The sequence below is a fragment of the Oncorhynchus nerka genome, linkage group LG14 (genome assembly GCF_034236695.1).
Source record: "Oncorhynchus nerka isolate Pitt River linkage group LG14, Oner_Uvic_2.0, whole genome shotgun sequence".
Lineage (NCBI taxonomy): Eukaryota > Metazoa > Chordata > Actinopteri > Salmoniformes > Salmonidae > Oncorhynchus > Oncorhynchus nerka.
The window spans coordinates 49617381-49639941 of record NC_088409.1 but is presented as its reverse complement, the minus strand read 5'-3'; the positions used below and the strand labels follow the sequence as shown (position 1 = coordinate 49639941).

The window sequence follows — 22561 nt, the reverse complement described above, 5'->3', positions numbered from 1 at the left end:
TAACAGGGTGAGGGTGATCAATCATCTTGTGTTAATAGCACAAAATGGGAAATTATGTCCAAGATGGATCAATGAGCCATCAGGACCCAGAGCCCATAATTAGACATTTAGTAAAGGAATTAGATCATTACGAATGTACTTCCCTTTGTTTGCATAAACCATTAACTGAGCCATGTCTTATCCTAAGTGATTAGGGCAAATAAAGTCTTTCACAATATAATCCATTTGGAGCAAACAATATATAATGAAAAGATTTTCTATCCATTCCTCGCACAAAAATGGGAAAATTATTCTCCTGACGTGCAGTTCTAACGAGGACAGCTAGGCTGGATAAAATGGAACAACTGTCCGTGTTTGCTCTGCAACACATAGTTTCTCTTGCCAAATATAGGAGGCATCATCTGGGTGGCGCCTGAGTTGTCTCTATATGTCTCTATACCAGGAAACTGTGGATGATCTGAGTTAATGATTAATTCTGACTTTGTGCTGTATACACACACCTCACACCATATAATGTTTATAGTATACAAATCTGCACTGTGCTGGTTGTTCGAACAACCCATGTTGCGTGGGTTGCATGCAAAATGAGGCATCGGCCAGCTTGCATTTCCCCTCATCTCCCCTTGCAACATTTGCTTTCATTTCTACATAATACATATTTTATTGATGCCATTAAAAGCAACATGATATCATAGGAAAACGTAATCCTGTGAAGTTTTTGAAAAATATAAGGATCACAAGATACGTCAAAACATTGCAGTCAATGGAAAAAGATGAGCGTCAACATGAGTGTCATAGGGTTGACCCTTATGTCAGTACATACAAGTCAATGGGAAAAGATGAGCTACTGGGCACACGCTGGTTAACCTTTTCACGCATGAATTCCAAAAATCTCTAACGGTTGCCCCAGCGTGAGTTTTTTAATTTTGTTATTGTTACTCATCACGACAGTTAACCCGCACTGCCCTCAAGCTAAGACACGCTGCCTGCTAATTATCTATAGCCTATGTTTCAACTTGTCAATTTCATTTTTTTTCCTAAGAAGTTTTGTTTTCTAACAACAGTTTGAATTGAGGTGTGTTCCACCTCCTCATTAATTCACATAGAAGGTGCCCATTTCACTGTTGCGAACGATTTATGTTTTAGGCTTTACTGAGCCGGACAAACTTCTCTCTTTGACGAGAGGCCAAGCACTTCCCAGTGTTTCCCCAGATCAAGGATGCAGACATTTGCAGTCTTGCACACATTTTTCCCCTTTGCACATTTTTTGGCTGGTGCTCCTTGCCTTTTTTGGCTCCTTGCCTTCATTGTTGTTTTCCGTACAAACAATAACTTTGGACATGTGTGCGTTCCTATCTAAGTAGGTGCATTATTTTCTGTATATCATGTTGTCATTCCTACTCTAGCATATCGTATGTATGTATGGAGCATAATGTATTTACTGTTTTATTCACATTTTCGTTTTCAAGTACTGGTGACAAATCATTCCGAAATCAGATGATAAAAAATTGATAAAACAACACATCACGGCACAATGCGAGTTGTGAAGAGACACACACACACAAGCGTAAGCACACACACTAATATACGCACTACACAGACACATATTGCAATATTGTAATATTGTATTATTGTAGTACAATTTAATATTGTAAATTTGTAATAATAGAGTAATGACGTAGTATTGTCTGGTATGATGTATTGATTTTTGTATGATGTAGGCTGTTGTTTTGTTGTTATTTAATTGTTTTATTCCTGTTTATACCCCAGGAAGAGTAGCTGCTGCCTGGGGACCTGAATAGATACGATATACAACTAAAATAATTTGCTCCTACCCCCACTAAATGGCAGAAAGGTAGGCCTCACTTGAAGCCTGACCTGGAGTTCATATGCTTTTGAGTGACATCGGCAGAATGGTTGAGGTTGCAAACAATATTAATGTATGATTTCGTTCAACAGCCTACACCTGTGAAAATGTGAAATGAACTCTTCACAGTGAAAACTTGGTCCCACGCAGAATAAAGCCTTTCTTCCATAGAAAAGCATTACCTACAGCCCTCACATAACCATGATGTTTCCAAGGACTGCGATTGAGCTAGTTAACCGTTCTTCCACACAACCCATCATGACCTTTATAGGGATGGCCTGTGTTGAGGTTTAGCTTACTGTGGCAACAGGAAGTGGCATAATTCATCCTCAACATGGTGCTTCATTCTCTCCCTGCAATTACACAAAAATACTGTCTTCCAATCTCTGTAGAACAGTCCATTCTTAACGTAAATACTGTACTTAAAATTGTTAGTGTCCTCAGGAGGCCGAAAGTTCAATTTCAGCTTCCTGCGATGAGAGGAAGTGACTTCATTGGGGGACATAGGGGCGGTTACAAATCTTGAATCTTTCCAAATGCTATATATTTGTGAATGGGGGACAGTCATGACCCGGCATATGAATTCTTTAGAGGATATTGGTTCCAAAAATGTTTCAGAACTTGAAACTGTTTGTGTCTGTCTGTCTGTCTGTGTGCCTGTCTGTCTGCCTACCCGTCTGTCTGTCCTGTGTGTCTTCCTGTCTGTCCTGTGTGTCTGCCTGACTGTCTGCCTATGTGTCTGTCTGTCTGCCTGGCTGCCTGCCTGCCTGCCGGTCTGTCTGTCTGCCTACATCTGTCTGCCTGCCTGACATAAGCTTCAACCCTGTACAGTGGATTATGAAAGTATTCACCTCCCTTGGCATTTCTCCTATTTTGTTGCCTTACAACCTGTAATTAAAATAGATTTTGGGGGCGGTTTGTGTCATTTGATTTACACAACATGCCCATGATTTTGAAGACCCAAAATACTTTTTTATTGTGAAAAAACAAGAAATTAGACAAAAAAACAGAAAACCTGAGTGTGCAGAACTATTCACCCCCCCCCCCCCCCAAAGTCAATACCTTGTAGAGCCACCTTTTGCAGAAATTACAGCTGCAAGTTTCTTGGGGTATGTCTCTATAAGCTTGGCATGTCTAGCCACTGGGATTTCTACCATTCTTCAAGGCAAAACTGCTCCAGCTCCTTCAAATTGGATGGGTTCCGCTGGTGTACAGCAATCTTTAAGTCATACCACAGATTTTCAAATGGATTGAGGTCTGTGCTTTGACTAGGCCATTCCAAGACATTTGAATGTTTCCCCTTAAACCACTCGAGTGTTGCTTTAGCAGTATGCTTAGTGTCATCGTCTTGCTGGAAGGTGAACCTCCGTCCCAGTCTTAAATCTCTGGAAGACTGAAACACGTTTCCCTCAAGGATTTCCCTGTATTTAGCACCATTCATCATTTCTTCAATTCTGACCAGTTTCCCAGTCTCTACCGATGAAAAACATCCCCACCGCATGATGCTGCCACCACCATGCCTCACTGTGGGAATGTTGTTATCGGGGTGATGAGAGGTGTTGGGTTTGCTTAAAGTGGTCCTATGGACAGATACTCCAATCATAAGTGTCAAAGGCTTTTATTGACAATTACATTAAGTTGATGCAAAGAGTCAATATTTGTTGTGTTGACCCTTCTTTTTCAAGAACTCTGGCCCTGGCATGCTGTCAATTAACTTCTGGGCCACATCCTGACTGATGGCAGACCATTCTTGCATAATCAATGCTTGGAGTCTGTCAGAATTTGTGGGGTTTTGTTTGTCCACCCGCCTCTTGAGGATTGACCACAAGTTCTCAATGGGATTAAGGTCTGGGGAGTTTCCTGGCCATGGACCCCAAATATCGATGTTTTGTTCCCCGAGCCGCTTAGTTATCACTTTTTCCTGATGGCAAGGTGCTCCATCATGCTGGAAAAGGCATTGTTCGTCACCAAACTGTTCCTGGGTGGTTGGGAGAAGATGCTCTCGGAGGATGTGTTGGTACCATTCTTTATTCATGGCTGTGTTCTTAGGCAAAATTGTGAGTGAGCCCACTCCCTTGGCTGAGAAGCAACCCCACACATGAATGGTCTCAGGATGCTTTACTGTTGGCATGACACAGGACTGATGATAGCGCTCACCTTGTTTTCTCCGGACAAGCTTTTTCCGGATGCCCCAAACAATCGGAAAGGGGATTCATCAGAGACAATGACTTTATCCCAGTCCTCAGTAGTCCAATCCCTGTACCTTTTGCAGAATATCAGTCTGTCCCTGATGTTTTTCCTGGAGAGAAGTGGCTTCTTTGCTGCCCTTCTTGACACCAGGCCATCCTCCAAAAGTCTTCACCTCACTGTGCGTGCAGATACACTCACACCTGCCTGCTGCCATTCCAGAGAATGCTCTGTACAGGTGGTGCCCCGATCCCGCAGCTGAATCAACTTTAGGAGACGGTCCTGGAACTTGCTGGATTTTCTTGGGCGCCCTGAAGCCTTCTTCACAACAATTGAACCACACTCCTTGAAGTTCTTGATGATCCAATAAATGGTTGATTTAGGTGCAATCTTACTTTCAGCAATATCCTAGTCTGTGAAGCCCTTTTTGTTTAAAGCAATGATGATGGCATGTTTTTCCTTGCAGGTAACCATGGATGACAGAGGAAGAAGAATGATTCCAAGCACCACCCTCCTTTTGAAGCCTCCAGTCAGTTATTCAAACTCAATCAGCATGACAGAGTGATCTCCATCATTGTCCTCGTCAACACTCACACCTGTGTTAACGAGAGAATCACTGACATGATGTCAGCTGGTCCTTTTGTGGCAGGGCTGAAATGCAGTGGAAATGTTTTGGGGGGGATTCAGTTCATTTGCATGGCAAAGAGGGACTTTGCAATTAACTGCAATTCATCTGATCACTCTTCATGACATTCTGGAGTATATGCAAATTGCGGTCATACAAACTGAGGCAGCAGACTTTGTGAAAATTAATATTTGTGTCGTTCTCAAAACTTTTGGCCACAACTGTACATGTATATTTTCGTTAATTATCTTTGTTGAAAAACAGCAAGTGTGACAAAGCTTCCTACCACTAAACACCAAGTAGATGGTTTAGAATTAAGGCTTGGTTGTGGTGTGCTGCGTGTACATGCCTCATGAAGTGATTAAAGTTTCCTGTGGTCTAAGTATGTGACCTGGGAGTGCCCCAACAGGAGGGTCCTAAATGACCCCAAAGCCCCAAAGATCTACATGGCAATTTTCACATGACGGGGACAGAATCTTGAACAGTGGCTGCAAAAATACACACAAAACTTATATGACACATCAAGCAGCTGAGAGACGGCTTCTGTACATTGAGAACACTTTGTCTTCAAGTTAGATCTTACACAGAGCATTTCCTGCAGGCACATGTCACTCTGAAGTAGCTGCACTTTACTTCCTGCAATTATACAGCATCCTCCGTGAAGAATATTGTCATGTTGATATGGATTGCTTTCTATTCCTGTGGCTTTTCACTCTCCTTGGGCAGGCATCAATTGCTTACACACTACTGCTCTTTATATTGCCATGTGGGCCCAAGAGCAACAAGGGATTACATGCCCTCTTTCACACCATGTTTTCTTTCTTTCTGTTCACCATTTGATTTGCCCAGTGACGGTAACATTAGCCTCCGCTGATTCTCTATAGCTTTAGTCACAGTCTGCATCATGTACATTATCAGCAGGTGGCTCTTTTCATGTACTCCATCACGGCCTTAGTGTTGATTTGGCTGCTTTGCAAGACTGATTCTCCACTTGGCTTCTTTGACAATTACAGGATTGATATGTCACCTAAGCGCCAGCAGATCCCAGAACAACAAGCTTGTTATCATGCAGAGACAACGCTGAGTGTTATGGCCCCTTTATCATTTCTTCCCAAACCACAATACCTTTTTTATTTCTACTCCCTGCATGTTTTATAGTAACACACAGTAGCTATTATCTCCCCATATCTCTTTTACAGCACATCACAGCCCAGTACAGCAGGCTCAGTCTAAATGTACTAAATTCAATAAATAAAAGATCTCTCCTGTTCATAAAGTGCTTATAGTGGCAGCACTCAAGCTTGATTTAATGCTGTCAAATGGAGCTGTCTAGAGCTCTTATTGTTTATGCCAGAGCGGCAGGTAGCCTCGTGGTTAGGAGTGTTTGGTCCAGTAACCAAGAGGTTTCTGGTTTGAATCCCTGAGCCAACTACATGAAACATCTGTCCATGTTCCCTTGAGCAAGGCACTTAACCCTCCTTTAAGTTGCTCTGGATAAGAGCATCTGCTAAAGGACAATATTTAGTGGCTGTTCCACTGGATGTCATAAGGTGAAAGCACCAATTTGTAAGTCGCTCTGGATAAGAGCGTCTGCTAAATGACTTAAATGTAAATGTAAATGTAAATATTTTTTATATTCAATTAAGGTAGATTTTTATAAGAAGATATTACTATTGCGTTTTTGAGTATCACAGTTGAGTTTTGAGTATTACAGTTGAGTTTTCAATAACAGCCACAAGTTGCCCAGTGATGCAGAACTCCAAAACAGGCTAAATGCCTTTTAGGCTTGCTTCTAGGAATATAACACTGTGCCTTGCATGGAAGCCCATGTTTTTCCGGATGACTGTCTGATCTCGCTCTGTGTGGCGGATGTGAGCAAAACGTTTAAACAGGTTAAAGGGGAATTTCACCCAGGAGAATCTGTGTTTGTTTTCATAATGTCTGAGGCATTTCAAGGACACTGAAATGTGTTTCACACATAATTGACCAGGAGGAAGGCAAGTCGGGGATTCGCGCGCTGAATAATACACCCTATGGCAGCTTCCGTTTTATTGATGTGTGGGGGAATCTAAAAATGAATGTAGTTCTGCTTTGCGGCATTTCGCAAAGGCTCTGTCATACTGATTGCACTATACGCTTTTGTGGGTGTAGATATGGTTGTCCTTTTTCGATAGAGCGGTTGTATGTCTTTCAGCGATGTTCATAACGGTGGAGTCATTGCTAAATATACAAGCACACAAATGTTCTCCAGTCTCTGGGAGACTAGCTACATGGTGATGTTCAAGCATACATGTTTCAACCAGAATATTGCGAAGAGGATGCCCAAAAATGCATTGGATTTAGCTAACAGTAAAGTTCAGCTACTGCCGAAGTACCAAGAGGGCAGACAAATATATAATTTTTATTTGAGGTATTTTAGGTAGATCAGCTTTAATATCGCAGATAGATTGTGGCTTCTATCAGTGTAATCATCTGCACCCTTTCCAATCCACCATGTATATTTCTTTAAAATCTATTTTCCTACTTATTTTCCCCTAACCTTACCACCCCTCCCCTAATTAGAGTAAACTAATGGACAACCAAATTTAGGCTTCTACCTCCAGTTTATATATATAGAGAGAGTGCATTTGGAAAGTATTCAGACCCCTTGACTCTTTTCACATTTTGTTACAGCCTTTTTTTTAAATGGTTTATTTTCCTCATCAATCCACACACAATACACCATAAAGACAAAGCAATATATACATATATATATATATATATATATATATATATATATATATATATATATATATATAGTTGAAGTTGGAAGTTTACATACACCTTAGCCAAATACATTTAAACTCATTTTTTCACAATTCCTGACATTTAATCCTAGTAAAAATTCCCTGTCTTAGGTCAGCCACTTTATTTTAAGAATGTCAAATGTCAGAAGAATAGTAGAGAGAATGATTTATTTCAGCTTTTATTTCTTTCATAACATTCCCAGTGGGTCAGAATGTCACGACCGTCGTTGGAAGCATACTCGGACCAACGTGCAGCGTGATCTGGGTTCCACATCTTATTTATTGAAGTAAGTGAACCGCACAACAAAACAATAAAGAAACAATGAAACGTGACTACGTGGTGCACATGTACAAAACAAAAAATAATATCCCACAAACACTGTTGTTTCATGATCGTCGTAAGGTTCGGACCAAGGCGCAGCGTGGTATGCGTACATTCTCTTTATTAAAATAATGAATAACGAACAAACTAACAAAATAACAAACGAAACGTGAAGCTATACAATATAGTGCTGACAGGCAACTACACATAGTCAAGATCCCACACCAGAAAGTGGGAAAAAAGGCCTGCCTAAATATGAACCTCAATCAGAGACAACGATAAACAGCTGTCTCTGATTGGGAACCATATCAGGCCAACATAGATATACAAAAACCCCTAGACCTGCAAAACTCTAGACATACAAAAACCCTAGACATACAAAAACTAGAGTACCCACCCTGACCTAACCAAAATATATAGAAAACAGAGATATCTAAGGTCAGGGCGTGACAAGGTGGGAAAAATGCTACCTAAATATGATCCCCAATTAGAGACAACGATACCAGCTGCCTTGAATTGGGAATCATACAAATCCCCAACATATACATTTTTTTACTAGAACCCCACATAGAAATATAAAACTAGACTACCCCCTAGTCACGCCCTGACCTACTCCACCATAGAGAAACAAGGGCTCTCTATGGTCAGGATGTGACACAGAAGTTTACATACACTCAATTCATATTTGGTAGCATTGCCTTAAAATTGTTTAACTTGGGTCAAACGTTTCAGGTAGCCTTCCACAAGCATCCCACAATAAGATGGGTGAATTTTGGCCCATTCCTCCTGACAGAGCTGGTGTAACTGAGTCAGGTTTGTAGGCCTCCTTGCTCGCACACACTTTTTCAGTTCTGCCCACAAATCTTCTATAGGATTGAGGTCAGGGCTTTGTGATGGCTACTCCAATAACTTGACTTTTTTGTTCTTAAGCCATTTTGCCACAACTTTGGAAGTATGCTTGGCGTCAGTGTCCATTTGGAAGACCCATTTGCGACCAAGCTTTAACTTCCTGACTACTGTCTTGAGATGTTGCTTCAATACATCCACATAATTTTCCTTCCTCATGCAGACATCTATTTTGGGAAGTGCACCAGTCCCTCCTGCAGCAAAACACCTCCACAACATGAAGCTGCCACCTCCGTGCTTAACGGTTGGGATGGTGTTCTTTGGCTTGCAAGCCTCCCCCTTTTTCCTCCAAACATAACAATGGTCATTATGGCCAAACAGTTGTATTTTTGTTTCATCAGACCAGAGGAATTTGGTCTGGATTTCTTATGGCGGTTATAGAGCAGTGGCTTCTTCATTGCTGAGCAGCCCTTCAAGTTATGTCAATATAGGACTTGTTTTTACTGTGGATATAGATACCTTTGTACCTGTCTTCTCCAGCATCTTCACAAGGTCCTTTGCTGTTGTTCTGGGATTGATTTGCACTTTTCGCACCAAAGTACGCTCATCTCTAGGAGGCTGCGGGGTCCCATGGTGTTTATACTTGCGTACTATTGTTTGTACAGATGAACGTGGTACCTTCAGGCATTTGGAAATTGCTCCCAAGGATGAACCAGACTTGTGGGGGTCTACAATTATTTTTCTGAGGTCTTGGCTGATTTCATTTGATTTTCCTATGATGTCAAGCAAGGAGGCACTGAGTGTGACGGTAGGCCTTGAAATGTATCCACAGGTACACCTCCAACTGACTCAAATGATGTCAATTAGCCTAACAGAAGCTTCTAAATCCATGACATCATTTTCTGGATTTTTCCAAGCTGTTTAAAGGCACAGTCAACATAGTGTATGTAAACTTCTGACCCACTGGAATTGTGGAATAATCTGTCTATAAACAACTGTTGGAAAAATGACTTGTGTCATGCACAAAATAGATGTCCTAACCGACTTGCCAAAACTATAGTTTGTTAACAAGAAATTTGTGGAGTGGTTGGAAAACGAGTTTTAATGACTCCAACTTAAGTGTATGTAAACTTCTGACTTCAACTACCGTTCAAAAGTTTGGGGTCACTTAGAAATGTCCTTGTTTTTGAAAGAAAAGCACATTTGTTGTCCATTAAAATAACATCAAATTGATCAGAAATACAGTGTCAGTGTCGACATTGTTAATGTTGTAAATGACTATTGTAGCTGGAAATGGCAGATTTTTTTTATGGAATATCTACATAGGTGTACAGAGGCCCATTATCAGCAACCATCACTCCTGTGTTCCAATGGCACGTTGTGTTAGCTAATCCAAGTTTATAATTTTAAAAGGCTAATTGATCATCAGAAAACCCTTTTGCAATTATGTTAGCACAGCTGAAAACTGTTGTGCTAATGAAAGAAGCAATAAAACTGGCTTTATTTAGACTAGTTGAGTATCTGGAGCATCAGCATTTGTGGGTTCGATTACAGGCTCAAAATGGCCAGAAACAAAGTACTTTCTTCTGAATCTCGTCAGTCTATTCTTGTTCTGAAAAATGAAGGCTATTCCATGCGAGAAATTGCCAAGAAACTGAAGATCTTGTACAATGCTGTGTACTACTCACTTCACAGAACAGTGCAAACTGGTTCTAACCAGAATAGAAAGAAGAGTGGGAGGCCCCGGTGCACAACTGAGCAAGAGGACACGTACATTAGAGTGTCTAGTTTGAGAAACAGACCCCTCACAAGTCCTCAACTGGCAGCTTCATTAAATAGTACAAGCAAAACACCAGTCTCAACATCAACAGTGAAGAGGCGACTCCGGGATGCTGGCTTTCAAGGCAGATTGTAAAGAAAAAGCCATATCTCAGACTGGCCAATAAAAATAAACGATTAAGATGGGCAAAATAACAAAGACACTGGACAGAGGAACTCTGCCTAGAAGGCCAGCATCCCAGCATCCCGGTGTCTTGTTTTCATCAGACGAGAGAATCTTCTTTCTCATGGTCTGAGAGTCCTTTTGGTGCCAAACTCTAAGCAGGATGTCATGTGCTTTTTATTGAGGAGCTCTGTCAGAGTGACCATCGGGTTCTTGGTCAACTCCGTAACCAAAGCCCTTCTCCTCCGATTCCTCCGAATGGCAGGGCGGTCAGCTTTAGGAAGAGTTTTGGTGGTTTCAAACTTCTTCCATTTAAGAATGATGGAGGCCACTGTGTTCTTGGGGACCTTCAATGCTGCAGAAATGTTTTGGTGTCCTTCCCCATATCTGTGCCTCGACACAGTCCTGTCTCGGAGCTCTACAGACAATTCCTTCGACCACATGGCTTGATTTTTGCTCCAACATGCACTGTCATCAGTGGGATCTTATATAGACAGGTGTGTGTATTTCCAAATCATGTCCAATCAATTCAATATACTACAGGTTTACTCCAATCAAGTTGTAGAAACATCTCATGGATGATCGATGGAAACAGGATGCACCTGAGCTCAATTTCGAATCTCATAGCAATGGGTCTGAATGTGATTCTTCTGTTTATTTTTTATTTTGAATACATTTGCAAAAATGTCTAAAACTGTTTTCGTCATTATGGGGTATTGTCTGTCATTTGATGAGGGGAAAAAATGATTTTATCCATTTTAGAATAAGGCTGATATGTAACAAAATGTGGAACAAGGAAAGGTGTCTGAATATTTTCCAAATGCACTGTATGCATACAGTATTTGAATGTGTCCATTTAAGCAGCGACCTGTGCTTGTCTTATTGTGTGTGTGTGTGTGAATGCTGAACATATTATGACTAGACAGAGACCCGTCCCTCTCTGAAGTTACTCATCCTAAAATAATCTTAAGTGCACAGCATTTCCATCCCCACAGCCAGAAGACAGATCCAATTATAAGTGAGGCTAAAAAGGGTCATGGCAATTCCATTAACCAGGCTGCCTATCAGCCTAGTGCTGCAACTATTCCTTCCTTCCTTCAGTCTCTCTCCCCTCTTCCTCCTCTTCTCAGCTACTTCGGTCCAGCTCAACATCTAATTTTCAACCCACAGAGGCCCGGAGCTTTAGCCCAGATCAATGTGTCTCTTCCCGGACATAAAATGTTAGCTGAGGCTAGTGTCAATATGTTACGCTCCACAGCTTCACTGGCTACATTTGTCCAACCCTCCCTGTGCGAAAGGGAGAGAGAGGGTGAGATAGGGGTGAGAGGAGCTGTATGCTTGTTTGTTTTTCTTTTTTATACATATACAGTACCAGTCAAAAGTTTGGACACACCTTCCTTCCTATGTTGTAGAATAATAGTGAAGACATCAGAACTATTTTAAAAAAAAAAAAAAAAAAACACATATGGAATCATGTAGTAACCAAAAAAGTGTTTAACAAAATATATGTTTTATATTTGAGATTCTTCAAAGTAGCCTCCCTTTGCCTTGATGGCACCTTTGCACACAGTGTGATGAGGTCTGATGTGTGATGTGTGAGGGTGCTTTTCTGGTGACACTGTCTGTGATTTAATTATAATTCAAGGCACACTTAACCAGCATGGCTACCACAGCATCCTGCAGTGATACGCCATCCCATCTGGTTTGCGCTTAGTGGGACTATCATTTGTTTTTCAACAAAACAATGACCCAACATCTCTCCAGGCTGTATAAGGGCTATTTGACCAAGATGGAGAGTGATGGAGTGTTGCATCAGATGACCTGACCTCCACAATCACCCGACCTCAACCCAATTCAGATGGTTTGGGATGAGTTGGACCGTGGAGTGAAGGAAATGCAGCCAACAAGACCTCCTGACTGTTGGAAAAGCAACATTCATTTTGATTTGTTCTTTGGTTACTACATGTAAATGATTCCATATGTGTTATTTCATCATGTTGATGTCTTTACTATTATTCTACAATGTAGAAAATAGTACAAATAAAGAAAAACCCTGTGTGTCCTGTAGTACTGTATATTGCTTTATTTGGATACCCAAACTCCTTACCAATGGGAATGTCCTTGGGACCAGTTTATGGTGCGGCAGGGTAGCCTAGTGGTTAGAGCGTTGGACTAGTAACCGGAAGTTCAAACCCCCGAGCTGACAAGGTACAAATCTGTCGTTCTGCCCCTGAACAGGCAGTTAACCCACTGTTCCTAGGCCGTCATTGAAAATAAGAATTTGTTCTTAACTGACTTGCCTAGATAAATAAAGGTAAAATAAAAACATTAAAAAAATGTTGTTAACAGGCTATACACACATTCATTCCCAAACAGCTTTGAGGCACTGTGTTAATCCTTACAACCTACCCCAGTTTTGGAGAAGTCTGTGTGTGTGTGTGTGTGTGTGCGCGTGCGTGTAAGTATGCGTGTGTATGCGCGCGCGTGTGTATGAGTTTGTGCGTTTTAGAGAGAGAAAAATGAAGAGTGAGAGAGACAAAAATAAGTAGTGATTGAACGATATTGTGGTGGCTATTATATTTATCTGTATTCTGTTTGCCTTCCCTTCACCTCAACCTTCATTCATTCTTGTCTTTCTCATCTAGTTACTACTGAGCAGGCTGCTTTTATAGCTTCTATAAAAAACAACGCAGTTTAAATTAGTATGAGCAACATTATATTGTTGATTAACAAGCAATTTTGAAAATAATATACCATTTGGAAGATTGTGTTCATTTGTTTATTTAGTCAAAAAGTTGTATTAATTTTATCTTAGGCCTTCTCATCATAAATCCTACAATAGCCAACTGTCACACCCTGATCTGTTTCACCTGTCTTTGTGATTGTCTCCACCCACCTCCAGGTTTTCCCCATTAATCCCCGGTGTATTTATCCCTGTTTCCTTTCTCTCTTTTCCAGTTTGTCTTGTTTTGCCAAGTCAACCAGCGTTTCTCCTAACTCCTATTTTTCCCAGTCTCTGTTTTTCCCTAGCCCTCCTGGTTTTGATCCTTGTCTGTCCTGACGCCGAATCCTCCTGCCTGACCACTCTGCCTGTTCTGACCTCGAGCCTGCCTATCCCCTTGTACTGTTTGGACATGGACTTGTTCACTGAACCTCTTGCCTGTCCTGACCTCGAGCCTGCCTATCACCTGGTACTGTTTGGACTCTGACCTGGTTTATGAACTCTCGCCTGTCCCCAACCTGCCTTTTGCTTACCCCTTTTGTTATAATAAATATCGGAGCTCAACCATCTGCCTCCTGTGTCTGCATTTGAGTCTTGCCTTGTGCCCTTATACCACCTGTTTGCAAAAGACATTGTTATGCAAATCTGTATAAATAATATAATTTCATTGAGAAAATTGTAATTCAGGTATTTTGCAGGTTATTTACAGAGCTGTTGATCAGAGGGTGACAGGTGTGTATGTGAGTGACCCTCAGAGGAGAATATAATGGGGAAACCTCTGGATGCCCAAACTCCTTGCCAATGGGAATGTCCTTCAGACCAGTTTATGTTGTTAACAGACTATGCACACATTCATTCTCTAACAACTTTGAGACACGTCTGACTGTGTTAATCCTTACAACCTACCCCAATTTTAGAGAAGTCTTTGTGTGTGTGTGTGTGTGTGTGTGTGTGTGTGTGTGTGTGTGTGTGTGTGTGTGTGTGTGTGTGTGTGTGTGTGTGTGTGTGTGTGTGTGTGTGTGTGTGTGTGTGTGTGTGTGTGTGTGAGTGCGTGCGTCTGAGAGAGAGAAAAAAAAGAGTGAGAGAGACAAAAAGAAATAGAGTGATTGAACGATATTGTGGTGGCTATTATATTTATCTGTATTCTGTTTGCCTTCCTTTCACCTCAACCTTCATTCATTCTTGTCTTTCTCATCTAGTTACAAAGCAGTTTTAAGTTAGTAGACAAAGCATTTGCCAGAATTTTTATGCAAATTTGCTACCATAACAATCCTTTTTACGGTAATAAAAAAATAAATGTGTGTCTGGTAAACCTCATATCTACTTGAGCTTGGCTATTTACTTTAAAATACCACTACATTGACAGGTCTAGTGGGACTATCTAAAAATGGAGTGCTTTGCTCACAAGGGGCCAGATTATTCCAGGTCCTCCGAATAGTGCTCAATGTTAAAAGATTAATGTGGTCAATATAATCATCCCATTTAATGTCTCAATAATATCTCAATTTACGATTTATGAAGAACATTTTGATGATTTGCTATGTAGTTGTCGTCACAGTTCTCCATGATTTAATATTGTGTGTGTGTGGAGAACACATTTGAGCACTGCATAAAACATGGGTGCACTTTTCAAATAAACTGATGCTTTCAATGCTGCTTTCCACACCATTATCCCATGTATTATTCCAAATGAATGTGCTGTGATAAGAACAGATGGAAACTACCATATTGTTGGCTGCCATACAGTATATGTTCAAATTCATGATATTTATTTGTCCAGTCATCTTTATAAAATCACTATGTGAGCATGTTAATAGTGTTTTGATGAAGTTGGAAAAGTAACCATGTGTTTCGATGAAGTTGGAAAAGTAACCATGTGTTTCGATGAAGTTGGAAAAGTAACCATGTGTTTCGATGAAGTTGGAAAAGTAACCATGTGTTTCGATGAAGTTGGAAAAGTAACCATGTGTTTTGATGAAGTTGGAAAAGTAACCATGTGTTTTGATGAAGTTGGAAAAGTAACCATGTGTTTTGATGAAGTTGGAAAAGTAACCATGTGTTTTGATGAAGTTGGAAAAGTAACCATGTGTTTTGATGAAGTTGGAAAAGTAACCATGTGTTTTGATTGCATCCTAATGGAATAGATGAAAATACCGTGAAGATGTGTCCAAATATACTGAGATTAATAACAAATAATGACACGTGAAGTTCGGGATTCTGAGAGTAATAATCAATATTTGACAGAGTACATGATCAATGATCATTTTATTATAGACAAATGACAATACAAAATACAAAACACAAACCATCCAAACAACAAGGGTAGTTTTTACAATGCAGAGAACTGCCAGCAAAGGGAGACCAGGATACACAACATTGCCGACTGAAGAATAACTGTATACTGCACATAGATGTCTGTCTTTTTGAAATCACACCACAACATCATTTGTTTTACAGTGTCCATGCTGCAAACTCGCTACCAGGCACCACTCCCTCTAATGGTGGAAACTGTGCAACGGAGATAGTAGATGAAAGTGCAAGAGGGACAGATAATTATTTCACGTACCTTCTTTGAAACCTACTGTAGTTGTAGTGTTACCAAAGAAGAAGAGCGTAGCTCCACATTGATCGCTCCATAGTAAAATACTGTATATTGATGGGAACAAACAATAAAACTGAACAAAACCAACTATGTTATTACAAAATAGCTCTACTGGCAGACACAATGTAAATGGTACAAAGGTTTGAATTGAAAGCAGGTCTGAAACGTACATCGAAAATGTACATTGTACATCAATTTCACATGGCAACGCACAATCATTTGCAAGCATTTTTACAGTATCCTAAAAGGGACAGAGAGGGCGTTTCATCAGTATAAAATAAACAACAACAAACGTTCTATTTTTTCCTTATTTGAATTCTAAATGAAATCAATGCTCATTCCTTTTATGTTTTTTTCTTTCTTTTTTTGACACTGATGAATTGATTGATGAATCCTCTCATCTCCCCTTTGCTCTGCGGGTTGTGCCTGGGGGGATCCATTATGGGGAAATGCTACCATTAGTCTCTGCTGTTGAGGATGTCAACGTAATGTTTGGTCTGGTCATGTCAGGCCCCTGACCTAGAGACAACCATCAACCACCCAGGTGTCTGAGTCATCAAAGATCTTTCTCGCTATGTACTCTGGACCTTCCAACACTTGTTGATTGAATCCACACCTCAGTAGTCCATTACAGGTACAGCAGGATGTTTAACCATGCTACATTTTGACACTAGCCCCTGCGGAACGTTTCATATCGGGTGAACCTCTTAGCCAATAAGGTTACTATAAAGTCAAATGGTATTGAGGAATCAAACGGATGACAGATCCGGCGTGTCATTGCTTTGTTATCAGTCCTTTTCATCATCTGTAACCTTTAAATAAACTTCATCCCACCTCATCTCTGTTTCCCTGACAGGCAGGTTTCAATTTAAAGCAATGTGTGATATTTACACCCCTTGAGCAGAGATAGTTTTGATACTCTGCCTCCTTTGAATTCTGCCTTTGAAATGTGGTCAGTGATCACATTCTCTCTGTGCTGTTTTAAAACATGGAAGGTAGCAGGGTGGTTTTAACAACAGCCCAGACAGTTTGATTCCTCCTGTAGAGTGAGCTTATCTTTAAAACACACACACAAACACACACACACACACACACACACACACACACACACACTGAGTTCCTGGCCTACACCTCTCCAGATAAAAAGAGGGATAACATCTTTCCCTTGTTATATTTCCCTTGTAGGAAAACACTTTACAGAGATGGCAACTGTTGCGCAGTATGTGAAAGCAGTATGATTATTACCTTGCAAATGAAATGTGTGTGTCACACAATGTTTAGGACGGATTTAAACCATGCCTACAATTGGGTGCTTTGTGCTAAGATGGCTACAGAGAGAGGGGAGAATATATTTTCACCATGCTAGATAAAGAAATGAAGTAGTACTTCCTCTGTTAACAACACATTTTTGGGCATTTAATGTTTGCCGTTGTACTGCTCAAATATTAAATCAATTCCTCGACAGAAAATGAGTTATAGAATAGAATTGGAAGTATGCTGCTGGAGACCATTTTGAATTCACAAACTAGAGCTTAAGGATAAGAAGATCCTTTCAGGTAATCATTGTTGCCTGAATGGAGTTATTTTTCCCGTCAGGCAGTGCAAAGGGCAACCCTGCCTGACAGAGAGGTGTCCTCGAATGATATCCTCTTGGTGCTGGGCAGGAACTGGTCACTGGGTGTGGGTGTGGCCAGCTCATCCATCTCGGTAGTGAAGTGGTCAGGGCTCTCTCCATTGGTTGTGTCCTTGATGGCGCTGTAGGTCAGGGCCAAGCTGTAAGATGCCGGCTTCTCCAATCGCTGCGGACCGCAGTGGCACAACTTCTTGAAGGAGGTGCGAAACTTCTGAGACATGGCGTTGTAGATGACAGGGTTGACGGCGCTGTTCAGGTAGATGCAGATGCGGCAGAAGAGTAGGAACCAGAGGTCCAGGTAAGGCTTGTCCAGGAAGGAGTTTACCACCACCAGCGTCCGGTAGGGCATCCAGAGGAGGGCAAAGAGCACCACCACCACAGCTAACATCTTAGTCACCTGACAACAACACATGGAAGAAAATCAAGATCCATTGTCATCAAAGGACATGGGAAAGAATAGAGTTCAGCTTGACTCCTGTTAAAAAATGTGTGAAAATGTATGTCCCTGCTATGCAAAGAAAAGTGGTTGAAATGGGTCAGAGAGCACCCTCTGACAATTAATATCAACCACAGACTGAAGAGACTGACAAAACAGCATCTGTAAGACAGAGCCTAGAGAGCAGTTTAATTGCAAATATGATTATGATGTGATTATGTTTATATTAAACTCTATCATCCTTATTTATGTTGTGAGGTCTCATGCCAGTGATGTGTCTCTTATTGGATAGGGCCAGGGAGCAACTATCATCATTGCTAAGGGAAGATTCCTGATCACTATCCTTATTCAATTTTGACCTTTTGAGTTAATACAATCAAGCCCTGGTAAGTGGTATGGATTGCACTGGTTTCCATTCATCGCTAGGCCAGTTAGAGATGTGTGTGTTATGTCAGAGCCTTATCCTGACTTGTTTTGCTAAATGACCTAGCAAGTGAGCACAGATCCATCATCTGTCTTTTTTGTCTATTCCACTGAGACAAAAAGAGCCCAAGGCTTGGCTTGGTCAATGTTTCAGACAAGGCTGAGGGCGTGCAACCAAGGTAACCTAATTAATTAAAAACGAAGATGTCTTGATTGTGTAGGTCTTCACATACCAGAGTTAATGCTTGGTGGAAGGACATTTTGCAGCCATTACAGCTGTGAATGATTTTGTATAATATTCTACCAAATTTGCACAACTCTTCAGGCAACATACATGTATATCTGATGTTTTTGTCAAAATTGTTTAAGCTCAGTATATTTGGTTGGGAGTCATTGATTGACAGCAATATTGAAAGATGGTTTCAGATTTTCAAGCAAATTTCATTCAGGACTGAGACTTGACCACTCAGGAACACTTAACAATTCTTGGAAAGTCATTCTGGTGTGTCTTTGGCATTAAAATGTGTGTAATTGTCCCACTGAAAAATAGAAGACTGAGGTGGTTTTCCTCTAACGTTTTACCTGGGTTTTGCTCCTTTCATTTTTAACAGGGGTGAAAGTACTATAGATTTACTTTCTTACAGGTAGAATTACATATAGAATCCCTATTAATTTAATAGGATCTCTGTGGACCTAATAGTAAAAATGTGTCGTATTAACTTTTCAAATGTATTACCTTTTAATGAAGAGTCTATTGACGCACCCGTGTGCATCAATCCAAGTAACATACTTTTTTTTTTAAATCCCATCAAAATCTGTCAGTTTAAACTAGAGATATCTCAATCCACCGCACCCCCCAATGTCGGCATTCCACATCTACGTGGAAGGTGCCCGAGATACAGCGGCGTTTGTCAGACCATGAGACATCACGAAAAATTGGTCTTCTCACGAAAAGTCTGTAGCGTCCCAACAGTTGTTTGACAGTCAGATGAAAACATCATGACTGGTTATGCTAATGCCACATTAACCTCTAAAAGTCTAAGACATTGGACAATATCTCTTCTTACATGTCTTTTTATTCTTTCGACTTTATATGGCGGTTGGCAAGCAACTTTAAGGTGCATTAATACAACTGCCTGGAGTGTGGACGTCAGTTCATTTTTCAATCACACACGTGGGTATATGCTCCTAAAAACCAATGAGGAGATTTGCGTGGCGGGACTTGCAAAGCGTTGAGCGTCACAAATATAACTAACTTCTATTTCAGTGCCTGGCCACGCAGACGCTCGCTGTCGCACGCGAGCAGTGTGGGTGCAATGATTGAATAACATGTACTGTATGTGTACATTTATTTTGCAACGCTCGTGCACGCAACGCGAGCAGTGTGGACAGCATGTTGGTCCACTCTGAAATAATTCCCATATCCATACAGTGCACTGTGCAGCGGCCATTTGATGAATGGAAAGAGACATCTGTTACAAACATTCTGTGATTGTCATTCATTAGGCCTACACTTGTAACCTGAATTGATGAGTTCACTGTCCACTCAGCATCTCGTTCTCTGCCACTCATCTCTCTGGCTTCACAAAATGTCACTGTTATCGTCGAACCACATCACATTTTGGAGCGTATTCTACAAGTTTTATAGTCCATTCACTAATTTCAATGAGGGTGACGTGTGTTAATGATAAATAATGAGCATACAGCCTACAGGTTTCTTGACATCTTCGTTTTAAATATTGTGTTGGCTCATGTTCAACCGGTATGGTGTACACATACCCCAGTATTTATTTTGCCGGTACTCCACCTCCAGTCCCTAATGGTGACAAGCATTCCTATGATGCTGGCACCACAATACTTAAAAATCCACTCCTTATGGTGGAGCTCTCCCTTTCTTCAGATAAACTCACACCCCTCCAATTGGCATGCTCAGTCTCAGGTGCTGTGTATGCTCTATATATGTTACAAACTACATTATTCAGTGGCGTGTGCTGTCAGCATAGTGGTGAGGCTTTATGAGTCTATATTAACCGGGTTCGTTGCATGTTGACTCGCTCGTGCTGCACACTGTAACCTACTTGATTACCCACTGGTTGAATCAATGTTGTTTCCACATCGTTTCAATGTTCCCTTCTCTAGGATGTTACCGTACACTCTTAGAAAAAAACGTCTTATCTGTAACCTAAAAGGGTTTTTCTGCTGTCCCCATAAAATAACCCTTTGAAGGACCCTTTTTGGTTGGAGGTAGAACCCTTTCCACACAGGGTTCTACATGGAACCCAAAAGGGTTCTACCTGGGTTCTCCTATGGGGACAGCAGAAGAACCATTTTGGAAGCTATTTTACTAGGAGTGTACAGTATATGCTGGGATTGAACACCTCAACTTCAAGACATATCATACCAGTGCAATTATGAAACTGTTGAATTCACAATCTAATTATACTGGAGTTTTTGTTGTATCATTAATTTTATTCCCCTCACTTTATTCACGAGGCACACACACACACACACACACACACACACACACACACACAAACACACGCTGTAGTTATTACGCTGTAGGTACACCGTTATAAGATAACAAACTTTAAAACAGTATAGTTGCAACTTACCTGCCTGCGAGAGCGGATGGTTGTGCTACAGGATGAATTGTTGGTGCTCGTCATCCTATTTCCTTGGCATGATTCTTTTTTCCACTTTGTGTTTTCCTTGGGGTCAGCCGGCAATGGGTTGAGGAAAAGAATTCTAGCGATAAATCCATACAGAACCGTGGCTAGCATGAGGGGCACCACGTAGAACATGGCAAAGTCCATGAAGTAGATAAATGGCAGGTAAAGATTTCTTGACACTTTGTATTCGCATGAGACCACGGTAATATTGTCGTAAATCAACTCGTTCGTGTCAGACAGATAAAACCACATGGCGCAGTAGAGCGAGGTAAAAGCCCAAACGACCACTATGATTTTCTTTGCTCTTGACAGAGTGCACATAAACTGCGCTTTTATAGGGTGGCAGATGGCTATGTACCGCTCAATAGTGAAAGCGGTGATAGAGCACGAAGACGCGTTGATGCCCAAGTACTGGAAATAAGTGATGCTAAGGCACCCGACGTATCCGTACACCCAGCCTCCTCCATACAAACTCTGTGTAATATTCGGCAGTCCCGCCGCCGTCAGAACCATCAGGTCGGCCACCGCCAAACTCACCAGGTAACAGTTGGTGGGTGTCCGCATGTGTTTGGTTGTAAGAACAACTAGAATCACCATAACATTTCCAACTATTCCTATCCCACAGATGAGAATCACAAAAAATATGCTGACCACTTTGTATTCCATGCTATAATCAGTCCATGGACCAAGCGTCTGGTTATCTGGAATTGAAGTAACATTCTCCATGGTTTAGTTCTGTCCAGTTCACTTGGAGGAGTAATTCATTTCAGACACAGGCTTTACATTTAAAATAGCCTCAAGAGAGCTCCCTTTAAAAATCTATTAGTTCCAAAACCAAGTCATTATTCAATAAAGTATTTTGTATTACTTATCCAACATAAAAGCAAACTAATTCCATGAGGTTATGAAAGAGATATATATATATATATCATACAAAATCGAGCGAGCAAAACATATTCGATGAATACGAAGACCAGGTTTGGATTTTAGTGCCGTTTACCCATGTTTTAGTCCTCTTTTATGCACGAAGTTAGGCAAACTGCCAGTAAAAGCAAAGAGGTAAAGTAAATAGATGTGACATGGCACGCGCAACTCCAGTCTGAGAAGACTGCCTTGTCATTACGCACAGAGCTCCAAAGAGCGTCTTGACTGTGACTTTACTCTCTACCAGCTGTTCTGATAGTGTGGTTGTAGCCAACAGAAAAGCCGTGTAGGCATGCATGATAGAGCAAGGACTTCAAATGTAACAATGGACTTAAGACATGTACAGTGTAAAAAAATGTACTCTTTGGAAAAGCCTAAAACAATAAATTTTAGAAAACTACGTTTGTGTGAAACTAAATATATAAACCAAATATATGATTCAATGCCAACTGTTACATTTGATTATTACTAAACCTACATTTCAAGTTACAAATCTGTAAAATCCTACTCAAATTGGACTTTTCAGATGTATTGGCTATCTAAATGTCTTGCTTGGACATCATGGCATCACACATGT

At 40.8% G+C, this 22561-nt stretch overlaps 1 protein-coding gene across 1 annotated transcript; it reads right to left on the bottom strand.

Moving 5' to 3' along the window:
- Positions 1-15589: 15589 nt before the first annotated feature.
- LOC115142091 (thyrotropin-releasing hormone receptor) lies at positions 15590-22151 on the bottom strand. Its single transcript, XM_029681563.2, has 2 exons — positions 21004-22151; positions 15590-17929 (listed from the first exon to the last, which is right to left on the bottom strand). Exons 1-2 carry the CDS (start codon positions 21784-21786, stop codon positions 17492-17494), a joined length of 1221 nt encoding a protein of 406 aa, XP_029537423.2. The 5' UTR covers positions 21787-22151; the 3' UTR covers positions 15590-17491.
- Positions 22152-22561: the final 410 nt, after the last annotated feature.

Excerpts from the sequence above, each read along its gene's own strand:
- LOC115142091 (XM_029681563.2), bottom strand. The coding sequence starts at position 21,786 with ATGGAGAATGTTACTTCAATTCCAGATAACCAGACGCTTGGTCCATGG. Across the intron at positions 17,930-21,003 it reads CCATCCGCTCTCGCAGGCAG|GTGACTAAGATGTTAGCTGT; the intron begins GTAAGTTGCAAC and ends TGTTGTTGTCAG.